This window comes from Penicillium argentinense (assembly GCF_028826775.1).
Source record: "Penicillium argentinense strain IBT 30761 chromosome Unknown utg000003l_segment0_segment0, whole genome shotgun sequence".
NCBI classification, from domain to species: Eukaryota; Fungi; Ascomycota; class Eurotiomycetes; order Eurotiales; family Aspergillaceae; genus Penicillium; species Penicillium argentinense.
In genome coordinates this window covers 1108295-1133333 of record NW_026622662.1, presented here as the reverse complement: position 1 = coordinate 1133333, position 25039 = coordinate 1108295, and the positions used below count along the sequence as shown (strand labels likewise).

Here is a 25039-nt window from a genome sequence, read left to right as displayed (position 1 = left end):
GTGCGGATTTCCTTAGCGGCTCTGAGACTTTATTGATCAGTACTACATTCTACGTCTAGCTAGCGGCTCACGATGAAGAAATTAGGGATATGAGTCTCTGCCCTTCTCCCGAAGAGTATGTTTGCCATTCATTCGCAGGCCCAAACACATCTTTAACTATAGAGCAGAATGGTACATGGTACTAGATCATGAGAGTTCAAAGTGAAGGCATGAAAGCGAAGAACGCGATATCAATGTAGGTGCTATTCTGTTTCATCTCCAATAGCTCTTTCTTCATCACGATTCGCCAGCGCCTGGCTGTGCTACTCGTTTCATCTCCAATTCTTCTAACTGTCCTTCCACACGTCGAATCATTTCCATTTGCTCCCTGTACCTCCTCCTAAGCTATATCCAGATACGGGGAAATATCTCACAACCGACGAAATGAATCAATCCCGTGCACAGTGTGAACAACTGATCATTGTTTCTCATGGACTGTGGGCTGCATGGCATAAAAGAAGCACGACTTCAAAATTTCGACCCTGCGAGTCACATAAGCTTTGTAAACATATCCTATGGCAAGCACGGATGTCAGAATAAAACAGCGAAAGAATATAACAACAGCATGTAGGCCAAATGAATCACTAAAACTGCACATGTCGGGAAATGCCCCATCCCCAGTAAGTCTCGCCAGAAATGATGCCCACAACCGTGGAGATAAAAGTCGAAATGACTGATGTAGCGAGAAAAATGATGGAAACGCGTAGAAAGGCTTGAACTGCGCGCGATTTCCTGACCCAATCGGTTCGAAATATCACCATAGCGAGATTTTTTATCATTTCTATCACAGCTCTAGTAAAAAAGCATACAGCTCCCAGCCCTATGTGCAGCATCGGCAAGTCATGCACCAAGTCTTCTATTACAGGCCAGTAAAATGCTGGTACAATGTTGTAGGAGCAAGAAGGAAACAAATAGGAAAGGACAGACACCAGGATTGGCAATGAGAGGCCGATTAAAAGGGTCACCAAACGATGGCGCAGAGAGGGATCTCTGAATACGCAAAATGTGATGATCAGCTGCAGCGGTGCATAGAAAGTCTCCAAGACATTACGCTTACTGCGGCCCCTGGAGAAGCCATTTTGCTGCTGAGCTATGTATGATACGTCGGTGAGCCAGACGGTATACTGCTGATACTGTGAAAGAGATACTGTGAAAAACCCGAAAAATGTCGATGGCTGCCCAGTTAGTTCCCAGAAGAAACATCCAGGCATCTGAATCGAATTTCTCTTTTAAGATTCGGGAAATACGCCACCATGATGCCACAATCGTAGTGAACCACTGACATTTGCAATACCAAGAGTATCCGGCCACTTGTGTGTAACGGGGAGGTAGATGGGAGCCGACGGTGTTGAAATTGGGGTTCGATCGGCATCGATATGAATAACTGGAGTCGGGGTCGAAGCTTGGTCGGCTCTTGATGTCCACTGTGCCCAAGCATGTGTCGCGCATAACAGAAAAAGTGTACACAATAGAATCCTGCCAGCCATAGCAGTGGTCGTTCATGAGGAGATCAGTAAAAGGTTTCCCGAAGACTCCAGACGTCAACTGCTTGCCGCCTGGGCAGCATCGCGAGGTAATAATGTGTCGTCAGCCAGAAGATACCTAGCCACTCGGCAAAATACGCCAGATCAAATCGGTTCAGGCTCAAAGGCTGAGCCCAGCCGCTGCGGGATGCGTAAGTGACCTGTCAGAGCGACAGTCATCAAGTCCTCGATAAAGCTCACATTGGCGGGAGGTCGATGGGGCAGAAAAGTGGCTTTGAGATCTAGAATTGCCTTGCTTGACATCTCTGGAGGTAAACAAAGGGTTCGACGTGTTCCCCACCCAAACGGCAGAGACCGGCCCCCATATTCCCACTGGGGTTGAGCCTGGGAGGCCAGGTTGATGTGAAAGTATTTCAATGTTGATCGCAGGAAACGGAGCAAGAAGCACGATGTATTGCATGGGCGGAGCGAAGGTCCTGCAATATGAGCGCCGGGCTGCCACGTCCCCACGTATTGCATGTCCGACGCCTGAGGCGTCAACAAATATCGAAAGCACGCACCAAACAGGGTATATACTTTGGCATTTGCTGGGAAAGGGAAGCCTATCAGCAAATGCGACCGTGCATCCTGCGGTCCAATTGACCAAGGGGGTAGTCGGATGCTTGACGTTGAAGACCTTCCTAAAGGTGAGGGGTGCAGAGTCAATCTAGATCAATATGAAGTTACATTTTCACCGAAAAAGCTACGTCAGCTTACTCTGTCGATCGTGAAGATGTTGGGGCGAAATCGATTGCCGATGGTGTCGGGTACATCATATGATATTACAAGAGAGCGAGTGTCGATTGAATCCTGTTTGTCCGGTAAAAATTCATATTGCGATGATCATGCCTGAAAACTCATTTCGGGTCTCCTTTCCCGAGAATTGACATTATATCGCTCGATTTTGGGTGATTCGAGTTTCATTGTAGATCCAAAATCCGGTTCCTGATCGATCGCAAACGGCCCCATATGGGACTGGACGATTCCTGCAAAGTTGCCCTGGACCGTAAGCACTGATCAAGAAAAGGTAACTATCAACGGTGTGATTTGTGACGTCAACATGGCTCTGCGTAAGCTTTACTAAGAGATACATGCTTCGCTATACTGTGATGAGTTCCGCAGCAACAAGGTACAATGAGGGTTCAATGTAAGGAGGTGAGCCGTTGCCTTCCCGAGACCGGACTAAAGGTGTCTAAGCAGTCCAGTACGTTAGACTAGAGGGAACTGGTAAATATCAGGATATTTGACTCAATTGACACCAGGTGTCGATGTAAAGGAGGCCAGAGAATCTGTAGTCGAATTGCGATATTGGCCAATCTTTCATGTCGACCTTCGCTGCATCTGACTGCTGGCTTGCACGTATGAATCGAGGATGCTGCGAGACTATTGTTACGGGTTTTGCCGATCAGTATGGGGGCCGAAGCTAAAGCCCTCACGATCTTCAAGCAAACCGGGATTAAGCCCTGAGGAACCTTTGCAACGACTTTGTTTCTTTTTCTGTTTTCGGGCGAAGGTAGTCTTATTCCCGATGGATGTAAAGATATAAGGCACGGGGATGTTCTGCAAAAACTTCAGACAGCAGCACTTCTTTCTTCACACCGCGAAAAATATCCATCAGTTTTTTATACTACCGTGAAAAATGAAGTTCACCTTTGCATTGTCGGCTTTTATCGGGCTCGCCCTGGCCACCGCTATCCCTGAGACGCACATTCTCGCCCGTCGCGACCCAAGCGACAAGTCCGGTAACTCCCAATTCGTCCTGCAGTGCGAGGGAGTCACCATTCCCAACCAGGGTGGCGCCAATGGCGAAGGCGAGGGAGGCACCGGCTACTTCTACAGCAATATGCTGTTCAACGCGCAGGGCACCAAGATCGATCCTGTCGCCTGTACCGACCAAGACTCCTTCTGCAGTAACTGTCTTTTCTCTGGTGGTGGTCTTAGCTCGGACACCAACGTTACCGGCTGCTGGAACCCTCCTGCTGGACAATCTGGATGCAGTATCTCTTTTGCCTACAATGGATACGACTATGACAGCCAGGACAAGCAGCCGACTTGTGGTCATCAGTCCGGATTTGAGCCCTTCTCGTTTGATCTGAGTGCTATCTGTTACTTCAATGTATAAGCTCTTTGTTTTTTTCGAGTACTTTGAACTCGAGAGGTTCCGACGCAATGGCTTTTGGTGTCTCGTGCCTTATCTTCGTCTCTGGCTGGATTGCCAGGTTAGAGACAGTATTTTGCATATTTTGCCCTTTTTTGAAACGTCAAGTCAATATGGTTTTTAAGGGAAAGTGTATTTCCCTGAGCTCATGGATCTTTTTGGGGCTTTCTCCATTTTCTAGTACATTTACAATAAAGTAAAGTGGTTTAAATCTGTTCTGGGCGTTATCTAGTACATACGACCATAGGGTGTGGAGAACAGGGCTTCCCGTCCGCTCAGCCGTACTTAAGCCACACGCCGGCAGGTTAGTAGTATGGTGGGTGACCACATGCGAATCCCTGCTGTTGTATGTTTTTGCTTTCATATGTTTTTTAATTCGTCGGGACTAGTGTGCCCTTGCTGCCCTACCAATAGTAGGGTCTAAGGGTCGTCGTGTTCCTTAAAGTAGTAGTAGGTAGTTATTGGTATAGACAGTTACTCGCCATGATTTTGGCTCTGCAAAGGGTCGTCGTAGTGGGAGAAATGGGTAAGCGTCGCCATAAGGTCGTGCGACCCGGGTGAGAAGGGGAAGAAGGATGAGATTCACTCTCGATCGCACGAGATCTCGCGACCGCTGCACGAATCGCTCAGCTGGAGCTTGGTATAAATTCTATTAGATAGCATTGCGCCCCTTAAACACCAAACCCCCTGGATGCTACACACAGCCCACCTGCAGAGGGTAGGTTCGTTTTAAAAGGATTCCGTGTTCTAATATTCTCCAGCTATCCCCGACGGCATTCCTTAAGAACAGAACAGGATGTTTTCCCAATCCGTGGTCATCATTCTTCTATGTCTAGGCAAATCGCGCCTTGTCTTCGTACAGAAACAACAAATCAGGGCTATCAGCATGAATCACAAGTGGCTTCCGCTACGAGATGGGGCACCGACCATTGACACAGACTTCTCCGGGCGAACAAAACAAGCCTTACCAATTTGATTAGACGGCAACAGTTTCAATGCGAAAGTCCAGGCTGGGGTATGATTTCCCAGTTTTATATGTTTGCCATCTTAATATATGCTATACTGACAGGAGCGAGTCCTATGTGGCAAATGTCCTGAGCGCATGCAACCCACCGAGTATGGAATGTTGCATTTGCAGCCAGACCTGGATTGACCCAATTCAAGGCCGCTGCTGCTGGGGCCCGTCAATTGTGGAACAGACTATAACTGTTGTGACCAGGGTGCTGCCCAGTTAATGGGACTTGTGACAGTTCTGGCTTATGTTGGACATCGACACTGGTGGAAACCACGTTGAATCCGACAATATCTACCACGAGTACCACGAGTGAGATCACATCATTGTCTACTATAACCACTTTGTCGACGTCAAGCACGACTATTACCGCTTGTCCCGTTACCAATAAACCACGCGAAACATTGCCTGTGCTTCCCATGACGTTCCGAGAGAAATACACGAAAATTCCCAATACAAGTGCTGAGAGGAAGATATGCCTAGCCAATCGAGAGGTATTACATTGTCTTCTTTCTTTCACTATGTTTAAATGTCATTCTTCTGGAGAGGCTAACAAAATCTTACAGATCTTGCAAAGCATGTGTGAGTTAGCCTCCGAACGTCAGACGAAACAAGCGGTATCACTGACAGCCTTGGGAATAAACAAATACAAAGATTACGTCTCAACAAGAATAGAGTTGAACTATGAGACTTCGAAATCACAAGAGCGACGAAATCGAAGAAAAAAGTGCCCTACAGGACCCTGCGATCTGTGGATCGCCCTTCTTCGAAGTCCTCCAAATTTCGACGCTTCTAATACTCGTAGACAGCGTCGGCTAATGGCGACTATGGCTGATAGGTTATCTTCTTTTCGGCCAGTCATTGTTCATCACTACCGTCCGTTCTGAAGCAGAGCAACTCTCCACATCAAGGAATTACTCTGGAAGTCCGAAAATGACCGAAAAGACGCCAAAATTTAATTACAAGCCAAAATGAGGAGATTGAGGTCAATTACCTGTGAGAGTTTTCTACGCTGCCCGGAAGGGAGGTATTGAGGTTGAAGCAAGCCATCAGCTTAAATTAGCCGTGCGAGATGTACTTTATCACAATTCGACTGCCAGACATGAAGATATTCGCGACTTTGTTTTGGAGAGAATCCAGACCCAGCATTATCCTAATAACTGGAAGGCTAAACATAGAGATTTTGACGAGAAAGTGGGATAGCACAGACTTTTGAAACCTTTAAATAGTGAGGAAGATGTTGATAACTGTGCGTATGATGAACAGTAACCAAGTGTCAACCCACAAGATAGTAGACAATCTGCCTGAGGTAAGAAGCGCACACCGCCTGAGTCACTCGTTTATAGACAAAATCCTAACCTCAGCGACAAGGTACCTAAGCATTAGTATCATACAAAAAAAGAAAAGAGTAAAAAAGTATTTATAAGAATTCACAAAAAACAAAAAACATACAACAGCAGGGATTCGCATGTGGTCACCCACCATACTACTAACCTGCCGGCGTGTGGCTTAAGTACGGCTGAGCGGACGGGAAGCCCTGTTCTCCACACCCTATGGTCGTATGTACGATAAGTTCAATTATAATAAATTATATCTCCACATACATCAACAGCCGCTGGCCCGAAAATCTTAAAAGACTGAGCAACACGACAGGATAATAAACTTAGAGACTACCAAATTAGGTAGGTTCTGTCTAAATACCTGAGCATACTAATATGCACACCTGGTTTCCATATCCTTTCTTATAGCTGCAGACATTTCAATGTTGCATTTGGGTGTTGTCCTCGTGATGGCACCCACCCCGTGGTTCCAAGCCGCATTAGGGGATGACTGGCCACCTGATGACCAGGGACTCGACTTTTAATTTCGCACTGGGAATACTACTATCACTAAGACTGTATCGTTACAGTAAAATTCCAGAATCGCGAATAAGGTAAAAATATTCTGTTCAAGAATTAGTTACTGCGTCGAAATTCAGAAGTACCAGCGGCCATCAGAAATAATTATTGTCGATTCTTCCGTGAGATATATATTGACGACATAGGCCTCAATATTAGTGATATGGATGCCAGCTGAATGACATTGCCTCAAAGAAATAAAGAACAAGAGCGTGGAAGGTTTACAACTTCTAATTTTAAGACCACAAGTGGTTGATCTATCTGATTTGATGCTGGATGATGTTAATGGCATGATTTGACTCCACCTGCGGGGTTTGTTGTTGCCTGGCGCTTTCCAGCTCGGTGGCGACTCGCCACGACTGCACCGGGGAGAGAAAACAAAAATATAATATTTTGATGTAGAAAGACAAACTGATTTCACTGAAAGAAAATCGGTAGCAAAAAATGCAAGGCGAGAGCAGCAGGAAAAGACAGTCATAAGCCGCCAGTGTACTTCGCGCGCGCGGTGGAGCGGCCGGCTTATCTTATCGGCATTACGTCTTCAACGCCTGTCCAACTGTGCTTCTTCAACTTTACAACTATCGCATTTGACCCCAGCATGGCGGCCAAATACACTCCTCCGGCCTCGCCTCCGTCACCCACTGCATCTTTCTACGATGTCAGTGACGAGGATGAAGACGAGTACAGCACCATCGCCCATGCCCAGTCCCGCAAGGGAGTGAAGCTGCTCTATTCTAAAAGCAAAGTACGCTCTCACCCACGCTCAGCTTCATCGCATACTGACGGATGTACCAGGTCTACGTTCACCCAACCCCTTCCTCCAAAGACAATATTGCCGGTTTTATCGCCCTCATTCAACAAAAGCCCCCACCCGCGCCGGTCCACTCCACTGGTGGCTCATCCCGCAACAATGAAGCCGCCTCGTTTCTCCTAGCCTGGGTACCCGAAACATCCTTGGGCGACGCCTATGATACCTACGTGAAGGTTGATCTGTGTGACGATGATGCACCTCCTCGCCAGCGATACCTCGTCCCGCCCCTTCCGATGACGACCACCTACCGTGACCCGATCGGCCTCTACTCCTTCGCCGTCCCCGTATCCGAGATCTACTCTCTACTCGTGCGCCCTCCTAGCTTTGGCTGGTGGTTTGGAAGCCTGGTCATCAATACTCGCTCCGGAGACAGCTTCCCTGCGTTGTTCTTCCACGACAGTGAATGCGAATCCACCATTCTTCAAAAGAAAAAGCTGGTCAAGGAGAGTTTCGACCCTTTCGACAACGAGGGTAGTCTTTTCTGGGGTGGGGATGAGGTGTTGAGGTGGCTGCGGAGATATGTTGATGTGGAGCGCTCATCGGTCGATCGAAATGCCTATCTAATCAACCCATCGGCCGAAGATCAGCTATCGTTCGGACGCGCCTTGGTACCCGGAGACGGCACGGTGGCCTCCAAAGCACAACCGGAAGCCGCGACTGCAGGACCGAGCGCAGGTGCTGCCCCGAGGGATGCGAGCATGGACCCATTCATGAAAACACTCAAAGAGACCCGGTGGAAAGTGCTGGAGCAACTAAGCAAAATCACCACCTTCACCAGGAGAACTGCAAACGACATTGTTGAGAATCCACGCATTCCACCGCAGATGCGGCGTCTCATGAAGAACCCTGAGATCCAGACCCTGCAAGATGAATTCGACAGCGCTCGGATCTACCTCGCCCGGTGGGCCATGAGTATTGCGGAGCAAAGCGAAAAGGAACGAAAGCAGCGTATCTGGACAGCGCAAGATGTGCTTGAGTCTGAGGATAGCTCCGTTGGAGAGTTTGAGATTCTCGAACTTGAAACTGGAAATCTTGCTCTTCGGGAACGCCGGCGAACCCTCGCTCTTCCCGAATGGGAAGGCTTCTTCGACCCCACGTCTGGAAGGCTGCAAGTAACGGAAGAAGAGGTCAAAGAGCGAATTTTCCATGGAGGATTGGATCCAAACGATGGTACACGTAAAGAAGCCTGGCTCTTCCTACTGGGAGTGTACCCCTGGGACAGTAGCCACGATGAGCGTCAAGCAATCATGAACTCGAAGAGAGATGAATACGTTCGACTCAAAGCGGGATGGTGGGAGCGCCTCGTGGAAGGCAACTCAACATCAGAGGAGTATGAAAATTGGCGAGAACAGCGCAATAGAATAGGTCAGAAAAACTTCTTTCCAGCTTTGTGAGGGATCCGTTCACTAACATACCACACAGAGAAGGATGTCCACCGCACTGATCGGACTATTCCTCTTTTTGCGGGAGAAGATATACCACACCCCGACCCCGACTCTCCTTTTGCAGACACAGGCACAAATGTGCACTTGGAACAGATGAAGGATATGCTTCTTACATACAACGAGTACAACCCGGACCTGGGCTACGTCCAAGGAATGAGTGATCTTCTGGCACCACTCTATGCTGTTATGCAAGACGACGCGGTTGCTTTCTGGGCTTTCGTAGGCTTCATGGACCGAATGGTGAGTTACGCAATGTATTCCATAGTCTCAATGGAACCAAAGCCAACACGAAGCAGGAACGAAACTTCCTCAGGGATCAATCCGGAATGCGCTCTCAGCTTCTTGCCCTTGACCAGCTCGTCCAACTCATGGACCCCCAGCTTTACCTGCATTTGCAATCGGCCGACAGCACAAATTTCTTTTTCTTCTTCCGAATGCTCCTAGTCTGGTACAAGCGGGAATTCGAATGGAGCGATACTCTCCGTCTCTGGGAGACGCTCTGGACAGATTATTTCTCCAGCAGCTTCCACCTCTTCATTGCGCTCGCTATTCTCGAGAAACATCGCGACATCATCATGGACCACCTTAAGCACTTCGACGAGGTTCTGAAGTATATCAACGAACTCTCCAACACGATGGAACTTGTGCCCATCCTCACCCGAGCGGAGTCACTTTTCCATCGCTTCGAACGTGCAGTTCAAGCCATCGACAAGAAGGACAACTTCCCTGCTGCCCCTAGTGCCCAACAACGCCGACCCACTTCTGGGACCGAACCCATATCGGACGCTGGCAAGGGCAAGCAAGCTCAACAACTGACTGTTGGATTTAGCAGCTCTGTCAACCCCCCATCCGCTCTCCAGCAAGCGATTGATAAGGACAAGCCGAAGGTCATTTCCCCGGAGCTGCGTGAGCTGCTTAGGAAGGACGTCCCCTGGAGGCGCTAGCAGACGTGGTGAACTGTTAATGTGGTCCTGAAGAATCTGAGATAACCTACCTGCTTTTCGGGTAGTAGAACGGTGGTACCCTTTCTCGGTTACGATCTTATGATTTCTGAATGTACATCATGCGCCACTTAGCTTGTATTGCTTTCATGAGGGCTATCGGCAATGTGATATCCAAGTATACGGACGGTTTGCTCAGGCGTTGTATGATAGCGTTTTTCTCTTGTCTTATTTTCTGATCAGGAGCTGCACAAGCGCAATGCAAAATATTTTTAAATGTCATTTATCCTCTAAAGTAAGAACAAGCCTTGATTTCTTGGAAAACAATCTATTGATAAAATCAATTCCCGTAATGCAAAACATATTCTGAGATGAATTTTTATATACAAGCCTAACCACAAAAGACAATCTAGATACTTTGTCTTCCGCGCGACTCCAAGGGGAAAAGAATCGTCAAAAAACCACACATTCTCAGAAGATCACCGCATACGTAAATAGGGACCGTAGTGGATGTCAACGTGAACGCCCCAATAAGCGCAGAAACCATGCCCATCAAGCGGTTTAGCGCAACCGCAATGCCATTTTTAGTATCGCGGTGTGCAGAAGGTAAGATCTCAATTGTATAGGCGTACAGGGTTGCATAGTACATATTGATCGAGACGGAGATTGCGCATGAGGATCCTAGAATTTGAGAGCCTGTTTTGACGGCTGCATCGCCGAAGAAGAATGCCACTGGTTAAGCGTCAGCTGGATTGCTCTTTTTTTAAGAAGTTTGCTGTGACTCACTATTTGTGAAAGCACCGATAGCCATCGTTCACTTTCCACCTAAAGATGGCAATTCACACATAAAGCCCGCAATGATCGGACCAGAAACCGCACACAGGTTCGGAATCGCATAGTTTCGCCATGTGATCTATGTCGAAGTCTCACCTGTCGATGCACCACGAGACGCTACGTACTCCGGGATATAGATATAGGGAAGCGCATACCCAAACCCAATCAACGCCCAAGAAAGCTAGACCAATGTCGTCGAGAAAGTAAGGAAACGCGCGGAAAAGAGACCTCGGATATGCACTCCAACCTCGGCGAAAGTGGCCTTGTTCTGCGCGTGTGTGCTGTGAATTTGACCGCAGGCTTGTAGCTGATCGAGGGTGAGGCGGCATTCCTGGTCATGCTTCTGTGCGAGATTATCATCGGTCTTGATGATTTCTTCGTTATGCCTTGACAGAAGAGGTACTTGGGCGTTTCGTGGAACCGAATCACGATGACACGGAGCATGCGAGGGACAACTATAGCCCGCTGGGATAAGTCAGTACCTAGGGCATACCAAAAAGGGACAATGAAAACATATCCATGAAAGGCCAAGCAACCAGACCAGCAACAGTCTGGCCGACGCCCCACCAGCCCGCCAGAAGAGTCAAAGCCATTGCTTGTTTGACAGGAGGTATTCCAGAAACACAGTAGTGTCCACGACCAGATTACCGCCAGAGCCAAAAGCCGAGATGGCGACGAGGGTCGACCAAGCTGCGTAGTTCGGGCCGCGCCCGCCACGATGGCGAAGATGGCACTGGTGAGAAGTGAGAAGTTGAATGCCCATTTTCGTCCGATGATGTCGGCTGTGCTACCCCAGAACAGCGCGCCGACTAGCAGTGCGAGGTAGAAGCCCAGTTGTGCACCTCGGTTGAACTTCGGAGGGTATTGTGATACGACTTAGTCGGGCGGAAATCCTAAAACCCTAAAACCCTAGGAAATGGACATGAGGAAAAGGAGGAGGAGGGAGTCGAGTCCGTAGCTGTGAGTAAATGAGTTAGCGTTTCGCTCTTTCTGATTACACTTGGAATTGACTGGACTCACCCGAAGCCATTCAGAGAGAATAGTTTGTGTGGTAGGCCGTGCATCCAATTTAATCAGTTGCCTGTGGAGGTCAAAAATAATTTGATGAAAATCGGTCCAGTAGGTCCGAAGCGGTCACGTACATCGTTTACTAAATTCATTTTTGCCGCGAGAGCTTGATCAACTTGATCCAGCGATACACATCGGGACCAGGAATGGCATTGCTTGAGTCCTGCTCCCCTTTCTGGTGTTGTGACTTGCCCATCTCGTTAGACTTTGAAGCCATCTCACGAAAGCCTTTTAAAAAAAATTAAAAGGGTGATTAATATGCAGACATGGAATAAATCAAATAATTGGCGTTATCCCGCACCAGCTGTAGATACAATGGCAGGAAACGATACCAACAACCCCGGTGTGGATCGCTGATTGATAACCGCTGCGATTTATACCGCTCTCCGCGCTTTAGCTTTACTCTACCACCGACATCCAAGTGGGCCTCCTACAGCCACGATTTACTTCACTCTGTTGGGGTCTACATGGACTGTTCCCAGCACAAGACCGCCTAGTCAGAAGGGCAATCCCCCCATCTCGCCAGCCTAGCTATCCGACCAAATTAAAGCACCCAAATGCGGAGCGATAAGGAATGCGGGCACAAATCACCACCGGTTTACTGAGGAGATCTCAATTGGGAAATATAAACCCGCCGCGAAATGCAGTGACGATTACATGCTTCTATAGCTCCCTTCGGGGCTCCGCTCATGTGACCGGGGAATTATGGACGGTTTCCGGTCATTAAGGAAAGTACGCCTTCCATGCTCGGATTCTCAGCGTGTGAAACTAGGACTTCATGAAGAGAGTCGCTATGGTTCCGGCCGCTACCTATTATCGGGCCTATCATGTGTGTTAACTATGATTAGTATTCGGTCTAAATGTTGGGCGAACGACGGAGAGCTTCCGGATGTATTTTCCGGGCCGCCTTTAACACCGGAGAGACATGCTGGCAGGTGCAACAGTGCCGTGAGAAATCAACTGATGAAGCCCGAGCTGAGGATGATTAATTTCAATTTACCTCGTTATTTAAGAATGATCCAATTCTCGTGAAGCCACGTCGCTGATGCATGTAGCGAAGGATAAAGCAGAAAGTAAAGACTTGTAGTATTACAAATTCCCAATCTCCCAAATGCCAAGATAAGGCTGCTGATGATCCTGGAACTGGAAAAAAGGATCATGGGTGATATCCATAAAAGACATATCACCCTGGAGGCCGATTCCAGAATAAAGCGATTCCCTCGGTAGTGGGATTTGAGTCGTGTCACTGCCAATGGTATCTGCATTCCAGGGTCCATGAACAGGACTCGTAGAATTGGCTCGGTCGCCCACTTTACTTGAATAAGGTGGAAGAGCTTGGCCGCCATCAGAGGTGTCCACTGCTCTGCTTGAACGATGGAAGATCTCCGTCTCGACGGTGACTTTATCCTGGTGCTTATCGTTTGGAGTTTGGGCTTGTAGGAAGGAGATATCGAAGAGGCCTTCTCCCGGAGAAGAAAAGGAGGATCGGGAGGAGTTGTGAAGGAGGATGTCCCACATCAGAGCTGTGTCTATTGAAAGTGTGCGGCGAGATGAGCGCTTGTTATTTACGTCTGGACTTCCGGTGAATGCCGAGTGGACGAGGGTTTGTAGTTTTTGGTGCTGATGACTGTTATTTGGATCCTGAAAGATGCATGTGATTTTTTCTCACCATTGGTTGGCACCGCGGCCATTTCAGCGCCAATTCTCCGAGGAATTTGATGCACACATCTACGCTGCGTTGGGCAGATTCTCGGATAGCAGGATCCGCTGCGCGGCAGTAGTAGATGTGAATAGTCGCTGCAATTGATACAGCATGGGCCAAAAAGGGATCAGAAAGCTGATACTCCTTCTCGGTGATCATTTCAATCAGTCGAACGGTCCATGTCGAATGAATCAGTGCTAATTCAGAAGATGTCTTCCAAAATGTGTTGGGTACAGCTAGTTGAGCAGACTGTTGTGGTCGCCAAGAATAAATGAACGGGTGATTAAGGACACTATGGATGGCGTGGTAGGTGAATTGAAGATATACCCAGGGACTCCAATACCCCCGTTCTGCGTGTAAGTCTTCTTTCGGCTGTTCCCAGAACCGAACAGAGTCCCAGCGATGAACAGTCGGAAACTTGGTCTCCACATCCATCAGGTGCGCCCCGAGGATAGAATAGCCGGATTCTACCGACCAAGGAGGTGTCAGATCTCCACTCGAGCAGTGCGAGACGTATTGTTGTACCTCGCACCAGAGACAGCCCAATTGTACCATGTAAACCCAAATATCGCCTCTGGAAGTGAATATGCCAGTTTCCTGAGGAAGCCCAGGTGGCTTAGTTCCCATTTGTCGAGGCGATCCCATGTTCAAGGTTTCGTAGACGGGCCGATGGATATCGTGGAGCATGTTAAGCTGCATACTGCGCAGGCCGTATTGCTGGTTAAGAAAATGGATGCTCCAGAACAATCGTCTTCGCGACTCCGAGGCAGGAAATAATGAGATATCATCCTGCTCCACGTCAAGTCCGCCGCATTTTGCGAGATTGGTAACCAGGCCGATATGCAGCATCGCCAGATCTGTGTCATTTGCTTCCATAACGTGAGCAACATAGTCATGTTATGCAGCGCTTTGCAGCACTTACCAATATATTGAGCTAACGCAATGAGACATAAGCTCTGCATTGTCGAAAGATCCACACTGCCCTGTGCGATTCGAAACATGATTAAGCCTCGGGCGGACTCCGCGTACTGTCGACACATCTGATCCTTACGTCCCTCTAGGTATGGATTTGAAGAGTAGCGGAGTGAGAGAGCCAGGACTCCAAATAAAATCTCGTTCCGACATCGCTCTGGATTGGTAAGTTCCTCAGGATCGAGGAGCCACAAAGGCTGCTTGTGGCAGTACTGGAAGTAGAGATTGATCGACTCTGCCACGATTTCTTTCGGCGGTAGGGAGAAGGGCATCGTATCTACCAGTTGCAGTGTTGTATCATCATCTGGTACACCTTGTTTTGCTACATCTCGCGCCTCGCTTGACTCAGAGGTGGCTTCACGACTTTCAGACCCGTGCGAGTAGGATTTCGGGGTCCCCGGATTGCCGACTTGGTGACTTGATCTGTTGCAAAGTCAGCGCTCTTGTCTAGCATGCCAAAGACCAAAAGAAATAGAACTGACCCTTCGAGCATAATATCCATTTTCTCCTCCAGCATTTTCAATCGATTCTCCTGCTTATATTAGCAATTATTGCCGCCGTGTATCACTGAAACGCGTACCATCCCAGTCGAACCCTCCCAGGAGCCCCAGCCTCGATTATACTGGCATGTTTGCTGCAATCGCGTGCAAGTTGAGCACGCGGGTCGCTCCCCTGGACATCTCGTCTTTTTTCGCCTGTTGCATGTTAGTATGGAGCAACTCCATACAGTAACTGCTTATCAACTCACCGACAGTTTTCGCAGGCCTGGTGGGATCTCTTGCTGACCCGAGGATTCATTAAGGGTATGCACTCCGTGTGGAATTAGCTATGTTCAATCTCGCCAGCGTGTCAGCAGCCTTTTGAATGCAGAGCGGGGTTTCGGGTGGGAAGCCGTTTGGGCGTGCGGAGAAGCCCAAGTGACCCACCGATTACGGGGCGATAAGCAATGATACAACCGTGCCTCTGATTAGTCTACTTCATTCTATTAGGGACTAGCAGGGACTACTAGTAAGGATCGACCAGGGTAGGTGGATAAGCACAGTACAGGCAAAAGGGCATTCTAGGCCTTCATTATCAAACTCAAGCAGCCAATTAATTCACACATGCCATCACCACTCCAGCTCGCTCTTCTCCGCCGAACACGCCAGTCCCGAGCAAAAGTCCATATCCTCCGCAGTCGCCGAGCCGGCGGTGCTCTGACGAGCGGGCCATATGTCTCTGCTTTCTTTTTGCTCGTCCCGTCGATGCGATGTGAGGAGCGAGCGAACAGTATTTTGGAAGAAGAGCGGTGCGCTCTCGAGCTCAGGGTGCAGTTGGCCGTTTACAAACACACCGGCATTCAGGTTCTTCTGGGCAGCGTTGCAAAGATATTTATCTTCTGTGAGAACTCGCTTGAAGAAGCTATCGATGTATTCAAAGTCTTCATTTGATGATTCGGTGTGTCGGTATACTTCATATTCCATCGAGCAGGTGTTTACTGATGTGGGTACGCAGCGCATCATGTAGAAGAAGTGAGGACTTTGAAGATAAAGTCAGTACACGCCTTGTCCGAATTCGGGGTAATATGCTGGGTACCCACGAGACAGTCATGCAAGCATTCGGAAAGTAATAGGTGCTGGCATTCTGGATATCCTCCTCCACTTTATCCTCCTTTGGTCGTGCGAAGTGCTGAATATGTCCCGCCTTGGAAATAGTATAGTAATATGACAAGTCGGTCAGATTAGCCACGTCGGGATGGGCCACTGTGCAGTGGTAGCATTCATTGTAGTTATCCGCCAGCGTCTTCCAGTTATAATCACCATCCATATGCCATGTATGATCGAACTTGTACTTGCTGAAATCGAACTTCTGGAATCGCTCTTGGGTATCAACGCCCTTGAAATCAACTTCCCAGGGAACGGGAGTTGAAGAAGCGTCAAGATTCACCCAGATAAATCCGAGCTCATCGATGTGTACATGCACATGCAGAAGACCCTGGTTCTCTTTTTGAAAACCCTCCACGTCGTCGAAGCGTGGTGCCTTGGCCAGGTTTCCGTTCAGACCGTAGGACCAGCCGTGGTACTTGCATGAGAGAATCTTCACGTTGCCTTCATCTTCTTGGACGAGAGGGAAGGCGCGATGACGACAGATGTTGTGGAAACCGTTGATATTGCCTTGTCGATCTTGGCAGAGGAAGAATGAGAATCCCGCTTCATGGAAGCGGAGGAAGTCACCGGGCTTCTCGAAACGCAGTTTGTGGGTGATGAGAATCCATTTTTTGGAGAAGATCGCTCGTCGCTCGAGCTCGTACATCTCTGGCGAGCGATACCAAGAGGCCGGCAGCGCCTTTGGCGGCTCAACTGGTGCTTTGACATCAAGCGTGGGTTTATTTTCCTTGTACCCAAAAAGGGACGCGACGGCAGCGGCCATGTTTGTGGAGTTCGAAGATCGATCAATCACTTAATAATGGGATGGAAGTGTCTTGGTCGATTTGTCTGGGTTTGCAGATTCCCACATCCTCCATTTATCCCCCTGTGATGTTGTTTCAAGTCGTCAAGAAAACCCAATCTCCGCTCACGCGACCAGATAACGAATTCATGATGACAGGGACTTTAGCCGCGTTGATCTGAGACGGTCAAAAGCCGACGGCAGATGCACCGCGTTCCCCTACCTCATAGTACGTTAGGGTGACCATAGGCCAATCTGGGTCCCTGTGCTAGCTGATAGCGTAGCGGTCCGTGCATTTGCTAAGGTATAGAGTTTCTTCACGCACAGTTCTGGGTTGCACTCGTGGCGGCATGCTCCCGATCACGTGGCCGGAAGTTCCCCGGCGCTTGAATTGGTCCAGAAGGGAATTCATGATACGAGATGTGCTGGTCTGATTCATGCGAGGAAGTATGACATGGCGGTGTCACAAGGACAACTGTCAAGTCGTTTGGATTGAGAATGGCTGGCATCAGGCAGACACGGGTTTGCTCCGTGAAGATATAGTGACAAACATGCTGAGAGTCGTAATCATACATTCCCTTCAATCGATGCAATTGATGCAGACAATTTCAAATATGCGAGCTCTGAGATTTTGCTGATTCGAAGACATATCTTTCATTTCCACTGAGTACCTCAATCAATATAGAAACCGCTGTGTTTATCCACGAGATGTCCTACAAAACACGGCCTTTTCCGGTCATGTGTCAATGCACCCTAAACAACAACATCAACATCTCATTCGCCAATACCTAGTTCATCAAAGAAGCCAAGCCCCACTCGGAATTGAAATATATTGTTCATCACGAATAGCTCTGGCTCTACCTTTTGGTGCTCGTCACTCAAGTCCTCCAAACATCACGATTTGTGCATCCAAGACTATGACAATCAACCGTACCAGTCAGAATGACTCAAACTTCGTCCTTACTGGCGACGCCCTGAACAACGCCTTGCCCGAAATGGGCATGGCCACTAGAGCCGTTCACGCCGACGACTTTGTGACACCGCACCGAGCAATTGCGCCTGGAATGCACGTTGCTGTGAATTTCCGTTACGCGCGCGACCCTGAGAACCTCGTCCCGGAGGAGAATAATGATGTACGTGCCCAACCTGACCGAACCAGCTTCGTTCTTTTCCACTGACGAGATCCAGCCCAACGCCCCTAGTGACTCCCACGTATATTCCCGCTACACCGCGCCAAACTCCAACCGATTGGAGGTCCTCCTCCGCAGCCTCTTCGGCGGCGAAGTAATCTCCTACTCGACCGGTCTCTCCTCCTTCCTCGCAATGATGGTCCTCATCAACCCAAAGCGCGTCTTTATCGGAGACGGATACCACGGTTGCCATGGCGTGCTCGACATCGTCAAGAGATTGACAAACGTGGAGAAGCTCGAGTTGACAGATATTGAGCAGGCTGGCCATGGTGATGTTATCCACGTCGAAACACCCCTCAATCCGACCGGCGAAGCTCGCAACCTTGCCTATTATCGCGCAAAAGCAACAGAGAAGGGCGCATACTTGACAGTGGATTCCACATTCGCTCCACCTCCACTGCAGAACCCTCTTGACTTTGGAGCAGACATCGTCATGCATAGCGGAACAAAATATGTTGGCGGTCACTCGGATATGCTGTGCGGTTTCCTGGTGCTTCACCCGGACCGAGCCAAAGGAGGCTGGTTGAAGTCTCTTCACAAGGATCGACAGTATATGGGCGCTGTGATGGGTAGCTTTGAGGGGTGGTTGGGTATCCGGTCTGCGCGCACAATGCACCTCCGTGTAACAAGACAGGCTCAGACTGCCGAGAAACTTGTTGCGTGGCTCCAGGAGGAAATTTCAAACGCTGCAAGTCCTGTTGGACAGGTTCTGGAGCGTGTGCAGCATGCATCAATCCAATATGAGGATTTGAAGGATGGGTGGCTGCGGAAGCAGATGCCCGGTGGCTTTGGGCCGGTGTTTTCTATCTTGGCGAAGAATCCGGATCATGCTCGTCAGTTGCCGAGTAAGATGTTTGTTTTCCAGCATGCTACTAGCCTGGGCGGTGTGGAGAGTTTGATGGAGTGGCGGGCTATGAGTGATGCTGGGTGTGATCCCAAGTTGCTACGAATTAGTTGTGGCATCGAGGAGTTTGAGGATCTGAAGCATGATGTTCTTCAGGGTTTGGAGAGTTTGTTGAAGAGCTGTTAGATGGTTGCCACTTTTATGGGTGATTCTTGTATTTCTATCAAATAAAGAGTATATAGACATGCCGAATTATTGCTCGTATTCAAGCCACGATGGGCAAAACGACATTACTACGACTAGGCCCCTTCCACATTACTGTCTCACCATCGCTATGAAAACGATTTGCATTTTTAAATTTTTTAACATAGTCAACGCAATTTAGTCATACAATAGTGGCTCTGGCTAGATGCAATTGTGCTACCGAATAACAATGGAAGACCCGGTCAGAGCTTATCTACGGACTCCGAGTCCAAACTGGGCAATATCCGAGGATCGCGGATTTATAATGCAATCCTCACAATCCAGGGTCTCTCCCTCGCTTTTCATATCTCATCAAAGCTACTCAACAAAGATATTTATGACGTGGGGCCCATTTTGTCCGCATAGCCAAGTTGTACCGCAGTCCCTCCGATGGGCTACTCAACCGACAAAATCAAATGGCCAACAGTCGTGGCCCCAACAATAATCCAGCTCCTGGACAATTTTTTCACACTAGTCGACACAAAATCCGAGGAAGGCTCCTCATTGGCGGAGAATATATTCACGCGAAATGGAAAATTCATTGCAACAGGTGGGAGCTTCGAGGGACACGAGGGTCTGTTTTATATCATGAACCAAGTTTCTGGACCTTGCGAGTACGGTCGTTTAACGTTCCCTAGAAATCTCAACAAGTCGGCAAAGAGTTGGGCAATCCGTTCGTTCACGACGTCACGAAGTTCAACAAGTGATACCGATGGATATGCCTTGATTTTGATCGGAACCTTGATGGAGAAGTTAGACAAACAAAAGGAGACACATGAGTTTCTAGTGCGCGTTTTTGTTGCTGATTCCGAGTCAAAAAGGCCCAGACTTCAGCAATATCAAGTCCTAATTCCATCGCTAAAGGGTGGGGGGTCTATTTTGCTGTAACAATTTTTGAAACCTGGAATTTCCGGATCAGACACTAGGAGAAATACGAGCATAGCTTCTACGTCAAAAAAAGAAGAAAACTGTATAGAGAATATTTCTCTCTATGTGTAGAGTCTCTACTCGAGCGGGTGTCGAGTCAAAGCAAGGCTATATATACAACGCCAACGGCAAACATGTATCAGGATATCGAGCGAGAAAAGCAAAATCCAAGTCCGAAACAACAAAAGTCTAAGCAATGAATCAAAACAAATAAAGTCACAATTTCGCCACGCTGATGCAAACCAAAATAATGCAATGTTTCCCGAACCAAATGGGTAGAAAAAAGCGATAAATAAAACCAGAGATGCATAATGTCAATCTTTGAGATGCAGACTCCGAGAAATGAATAAAGAGGAAATATAGAACCCACTTGAAGAGGCTAGAAATGGGAAAAGAGATGGGCGCGCTATTTGCGGCTGCTCAACCCCTTCAGCACAACTCGTCGGTTCGTTCCGATAGAGCCGATGTCACTGACACTCCGGACCTTGGGCAGCGAGTGAACAGAAACAGTATCACTTATATCATGATGGTCAGTTTCTTGGGTTGCATTGAGCGGAAAAGGCGGGGGGTTCAGAGTGCCTGAGCGACGCGTTTGTTGCAAGACATCTTCCACCCACGCCTCGCCTTCAGGGCTCATAGAGACCTGTCGGGAGCGAGGCTTAGGACCTGCAAGGCCGAGAGGAGTAGAATGGGAGTCTGGTGCGAGGGAATTGGCACGACCAGGAGAATGGGAATCTCCGAAGGAATAGCTGGATGACATGGAGAGACGGCGGCCTCCGGAGGCAGAAGGTGGTGAAGTAAATGAAGCCAAAGCACCGGTTGTCACGGATCGAGAGCTGGAGCCAGCTATCTCGGAAGCATTGGAGCTTCGTCGAACTTTGCGGACGTTCAGGGACGAGGCGGGGCGGGCACTCATGACGGAGGGAGGTCGGGATGGGGTTGCACGGCCGGAGGACATGTAGGTTGGTGCGGGAGGAGAGAGCATGGAGCCAGGCGAAGAGCGAGATGCAAGGCCCTGGACCTCGACGCGGGGAGACTCGGAGACCTTGCGACGGCCGTGATGGATGACATATTCGCGCAGATACTCACCTAGGTCAGCCCATCCACCTCCGACACGCACCATCACTCGCTGACCTTCTTCGCCGACTGTGCGGACGAAGAGCTTCGTGGGTGCTGATTGTCCAGCGTGTTGGAGGTGGTAGAGTCTGACGCAGCTGTCCTCAGACTTGAATACCTGTGAGCGCCTTCGCGCTGCAGGCATAAGTGTGAGGGACGGGCCAGGCGTCATGCTGCGGGACGGAGCTCCCTGAGGTGATTCTGAAAGGTATCGCTCGCGCATTCTGCGGTCCATGGATGAAGATGAGGACGACGTATCAGCCTCGTTGTTCGGGTCGACGAGGTTGATACGACCGGGCAGTGTGCTCAGAATAGAATTCACCTTCTCGTCAAGGCGATCCCTGGGCTTCCTCCGCTGCCTATTCGGCGAGGAAGCCCTCGAACCAAGATCTGTCAGTTCCGATTCATCCTCTTCCACGAAGTCAAGCTCTTGTCTCTTGACACCCAAGCTCTCAAGACTGGGGTGGGCTGTAAGGCGTTGGCGTAGACGGACAGACTTCGGCTGGCCCTGGTTATGAACGGAGCGAAGAGCGGCATTTTTCGAGGAAGCCCGCACGTTGCGTTCCGCGTTCTGAGAGGCCTGGTCACTGGCCTTCAAATCGGATGCAGACTTCCCGCGTGTCAAGGCGGGGCGTCGGCTCGAGGACCGGGACGGCACTGGCGGGGGTGCAGAGCTGCCAATGGGATGAGGTTTCCGAGATGTAGGTGCCTTCTTCGATGACATGCGGCTGGTAGCATCTCGAGTTGGTTCCTCGTTGTCCATTTCAAGATCCATCTTTTCATTGATGAATCGCTCAAGGGGCAGGCTGACTGTGCGATTTTCTTGGAAGGCAGTTCGAGGGGAGACCTTGCGTCGGTCAAGTCTGCGAAGACGGTCCTCTCGCAGAGCATGATCACTACGGGATGGGAGCGAAGGTGGCTGAGGAAAGTCCGAGAGAGGGGGTGTAAGGAGAGGCCCGTCTTTCGACGAACCGGTATGAGGTCCAGGGTCATTCGGGCTAGAGATGAGGGAGGAGTTGTTGGATGGCAGAGAGCCCACAGACCCGGTGGATGGTCGACGATAGCGAGGTTTCGGGGCATCCTTTGAAAGATTGAGTTTTCCCGGCCGAAGTTTGCCAAGCTTGATAGGACTTTGTAATGGTTTTTTTGAAGGAGCCTGTTTTGGCGGACAAGATTCAGTTGGCTTGAAGCTGTCCTTGACAGAGTAATGAGGCTGCTGTTGTGGGAGAGGTTTCTGTATCGATTCTGTCGATTGTGGAACTGGGTCGTAAGTTTCTGTCGGCTGTGAGAGTGAATCGACTGGAGCGGTATCTACTGGAGACTTTTCTACCACAGTAGGAGCAGGTGAATCTTCCTTTGATTCGAATTCGAGGGTGTGAGCCACCATGATTTCCGATGATTGCACTGAAACAGGTTGAGCAATCAATTGTTCAGCCTGCTTCGAGTCGCAATCCATGCTGACGCCTCCAACGGGCGGCTGAGCATTGCTGGTGTTAACGCTCTCGGGCTCAACAGCTTGCGAAGGAGCTGGATCTGCTTTACAGATATCCTCGGAAGGAGGATCGACAGAAACAGAAACCTGCGGAGTTGCTGGAACATCGACCTTTGTGACCTTAGGAGACGCAGGTCTCTGGACAAACGGATCATCGTCCACCTGCCGTTCTGCGAGAGCAGTAGGTTTTGTTGAAGACTCGCGGGATGGAGGAGCATGCTCCTGTACAAACTCAGGAGGCGGGATGTTCTCCTTATTCTCAATACTCGGCGTGGCTGGCAGTGGAAGTCGAGTGGGCGAAAGCTCCTGTACCTCTTGGATCGATGGAAATGGAGGGAAGGTAGCCTGAGTTGGAGTAGGAGTCTGGGCTTCCTCGACAATGCGAGCAGTCGGCACACTCTGGGGCAGTTCCTTGGATTCCTCGCTCACGCATGGATCAATTGGTCCTTCTGAGATATGCTGGCTAGGCGGCGTGTCGGGTTCAGAGGAAGTCGGCAGGATTGAATCACTTTCAGTAGAGGACAGTTCCGGCTCTTGTGCGGGCTGGGCTTCGTCCAGTTTTCCTGTGTTGGTATCTGTTGGGGTATTGGTTTCAAACTTGGTTTCTTCCTCGCTGGTCTCCGTCTGCGAATCATGTTGCTCGATAGTTGTTGGAATATCGATCTCATGCTTGGATTCTTCTTCAATGATCTCCATCTGTGCATGATCTGGAATCTCCGGCTCGGTTATCTCCACGATCCGGGTTTCCTGCATTTGTGTTTCCTCGGGCGCTTCCTCGGTGGTGGTGTTGGGTTTGGGCTCAGCATCCTTGGATTCCTCTGTCGTCTTCGGCTGCTCCTTGGTACGAAGCCACTCAGTTCGTAGCTTGTATTGCTCAACTTCAACTACCCACGCCGCGAAATTCGACTCGATTCCCTCGAGATCATCAATCCAGCTGTCTGGCAAGGAATCCTGTCGACCCTCCAACGCGTCCAGGGCGCGGTCCATCCGCCGGCCCACAGCGACAACCGCAGATTCAAGTTTGACATGTTCGTCGCGTAGGTATGAGCTGGAGAGGAAGGTCGGACTAGTTTCGGAGGGATCGGAAGTTCGCAACGTGTGAAAGGAGGCTTCAAGGGCGGTTCGAGTCAATTTGAGTTCTCTGAGGAGGCCCGGAATCTGGCGAAGGACAACTAAACGGACATCCCAGGTGGTGAGAAGACTATTGAGACGCGACAGAAAGGGCAACGCGCGTAGGATGGTCGCAGTCACGACGGCTGTGAAGTCACTGAGCTGGACATAGCTGAGCGGCGGGGGTACCGACACGGTGCTTGTGGAGGAGGAAGGGCGAGAACGGGATGGAATGTGGGCACTCAAAACGTGCTCTTTCAGTTCCTCCACGTTTAAATCGTCCATTCCGTCCCGGATTTCCTCTATCCTCTGCTCATATTGCTCCACCACGCCCGACGGCAGACACCCATAGTACGCCACGTCACTAGTAGCCCCTTGAACCGGCGTATTCGACGCATCGGGCCTCGAGCTGTTGCCATTGTCACCAGCTTGGGTGTCGACTGGGGGAACAAATCCTTTTCCTTGCTTCGCATCGACATGTTTCGGCCAGGACCAGGCTTGAACCTCCTTATACCAGACATTCAAGTTCTGGGCGGCTACCGCGGCGCGTATCCCCAGGGCACGCTCGGCCGGCGAGACCTGAGAGATGCTCTGGGAGAGCACATCGTGGGAGAACTTTTCGTTTGATGGAACCGCTTCGGTGGAGGTCAGGGCGTGGAGGGTTGATTCGGGGGACAGTTTTGCCAGGAGGGGGTCTATCTTTTGATACAGCGACTCTGGATGTCTGTCAGGGGAGGCGGAGCGGGAGTTGTCTCGGGAATGAGCCGGCGAGAGGCGAATCGAGGGACGGAGAGGACTGATTCGACTAGTTGCCATTCCGAAAGGTACAGGGCAGGCTGGTCAGCCCTGGTCAGCTTCCAGCGTGGGCTTCGGCTTTCACAGAGAGACGAGGCGAGCTTCAGCCGGATCGGAATGGCATGGGAATAATGATGGAGGTCGGGATAATGCAGGCGGACGGAGGGACTGACGAGCCCGCATGCTGAGGTACGATCCGGAGAAAATTGCGCGCACGAGGGAGGTTTGCAGCTGGTCAGTTGCAGACGCGCGAAAACAGCCAAACAGCAAAAACACGAGGCCCGGCGGTAAGGAGATGTACACCGCAGAGACAGGCCAGCTCCGTCGTTTTTATATGGCGACTGATCACACAAAAAAGAGCGAGCTTCTGCAGGTGCTCTGTAGAAAATAAACACCAAAGGTCTTTGTTTTTTTTTTTTCTCTCTCGGGGAATAAGTGATGGTTCTTTGGAGGTGGAGCCAAAAGGGGCACGGATGGGACTGGAGCTGCCGA

At 49.8% G+C, this 25039-nt stretch overlaps 8 protein-coding genes across 8 annotated transcripts; 3 read left to right on the top strand and 5 right to left on the bottom strand.

Annotated features, from left to right (window-relative positions):
- Positions 1-3201: 3201 nt before the first annotated feature.
- N7532_002547 (uncharacterized protein) lies at positions 3202-3684 on the top strand (the record flags this gene model as incomplete). The annotated part of the gene is made up of 1 exon (XM_056615041.1): positions 3202-3684. The coding sequence occupies one exon, from the start codon at positions 3202-3204 to the stop codon at positions 3682-3684; it is 483 nt and encodes a 160-aa protein (XP_056478013.1).
- A 3544-nt stretch (positions 3685-7228) lies between these two features.
- N7532_002546 (GTPase-activating protein GYP7) lies at positions 7229-9830 on the top strand (the record flags this gene model as incomplete). Its single annotated transcript, XM_056615040.1, has 4 exons — positions 7229-7375; positions 7426-8806; positions 8864-9126; positions 9183-9830. 4 exons carry the CDS (start codon positions 7229-7231, stop codon positions 9828-9830), a joined length of 2439 nt encoding a protein of 812 aa, XP_056478012.1.
- Positions 9831-10236: 406 nt separating this feature from the next.
- Positions 10237-10638, bottom strand: N7532_002545 (membrane transporter; the record flags this gene model as incomplete). Its single annotated transcript, XM_056615039.1, has 2 exons — positions 10237-10559; positions 10614-10638. 2 exons carry the CDS (start codon positions 10636-10638, stop codon positions 10237-10239), a joined length of 348 nt encoding a protein of 115 aa, XP_056478011.1.
- A 204-nt stretch (positions 10639-10842) lies between these two features.
- Positions 10843-11254, bottom strand: N7532_002544 (membrane transporter; the record flags this gene model as incomplete). Its single annotated transcript, XM_056615038.1, has 2 exons — positions 10843-11126; positions 11155-11254. 2 exons carry the CDS (start codon positions 11252-11254, stop codon positions 10843-10845), a joined length of 384 nt encoding a protein of 127 aa, XP_056478010.1.
- A 1564-nt stretch (positions 11255-12818) lies between these two features.
- N7532_002543 (fungal specific transcription factor domain-containing protein) lies at positions 12819-14307 on the bottom strand (the record flags this gene model as incomplete). Its single annotated transcript, XM_056615037.1, has 2 exons — positions 12819-13349; positions 13399-14307. 2 exons carry the CDS (start codon positions 14305-14307, stop codon positions 12819-12821), a joined length of 1440 nt encoding a protein of 479 aa, XP_056478009.1.
- A 1205-nt stretch (positions 14308-15512) lies between these two features.
- N7532_002542 (iron-sulfur cluster-binding protein, rieske family domain protein) lies at positions 15513-16812 on the bottom strand (the record flags this gene model as incomplete). The annotated part of the gene is made up of 2 exons (XM_056615036.1): positions 15513-15921; positions 15983-16812. The coding sequence occupies 2 exons, from the start codon at positions 16810-16812 to the stop codon at positions 15513-15515; spliced, it is 1239 nt and encodes a 412-aa protein (XP_056478008.1).
- A 935-nt stretch (positions 16813-17747) lies between these two features.
- Positions 17748-19050, top strand: N7532_002541 (cystathionine beta-lyase; the record flags this gene model as incomplete). The annotated part of the gene is made up of 2 exons (XM_056615035.1): positions 17748-17963; positions 18019-19050. 2 exons carry the CDS (start codon positions 17748-17750, stop codon positions 19048-19050), a joined length of 1248 nt encoding a protein of 415 aa, XP_056478007.1.
- Positions 19051-20440: 1390 nt separating this feature from the next.
- On the bottom strand, positions 20441-24568 carry N7532_002540 (GAS2 domain protein; the record flags this gene model as incomplete). Its single annotated transcript, XM_056615034.1, has 1 exon — positions 20441-24568. The coding sequence occupies one exon, from the start codon at positions 24566-24568 to the stop codon at positions 20441-20443; it is 4128 nt and encodes a 1375-aa protein (XP_056478006.1).
- Between the last annotated feature and the right edge of the window lie 471 nt (positions 24569-25039).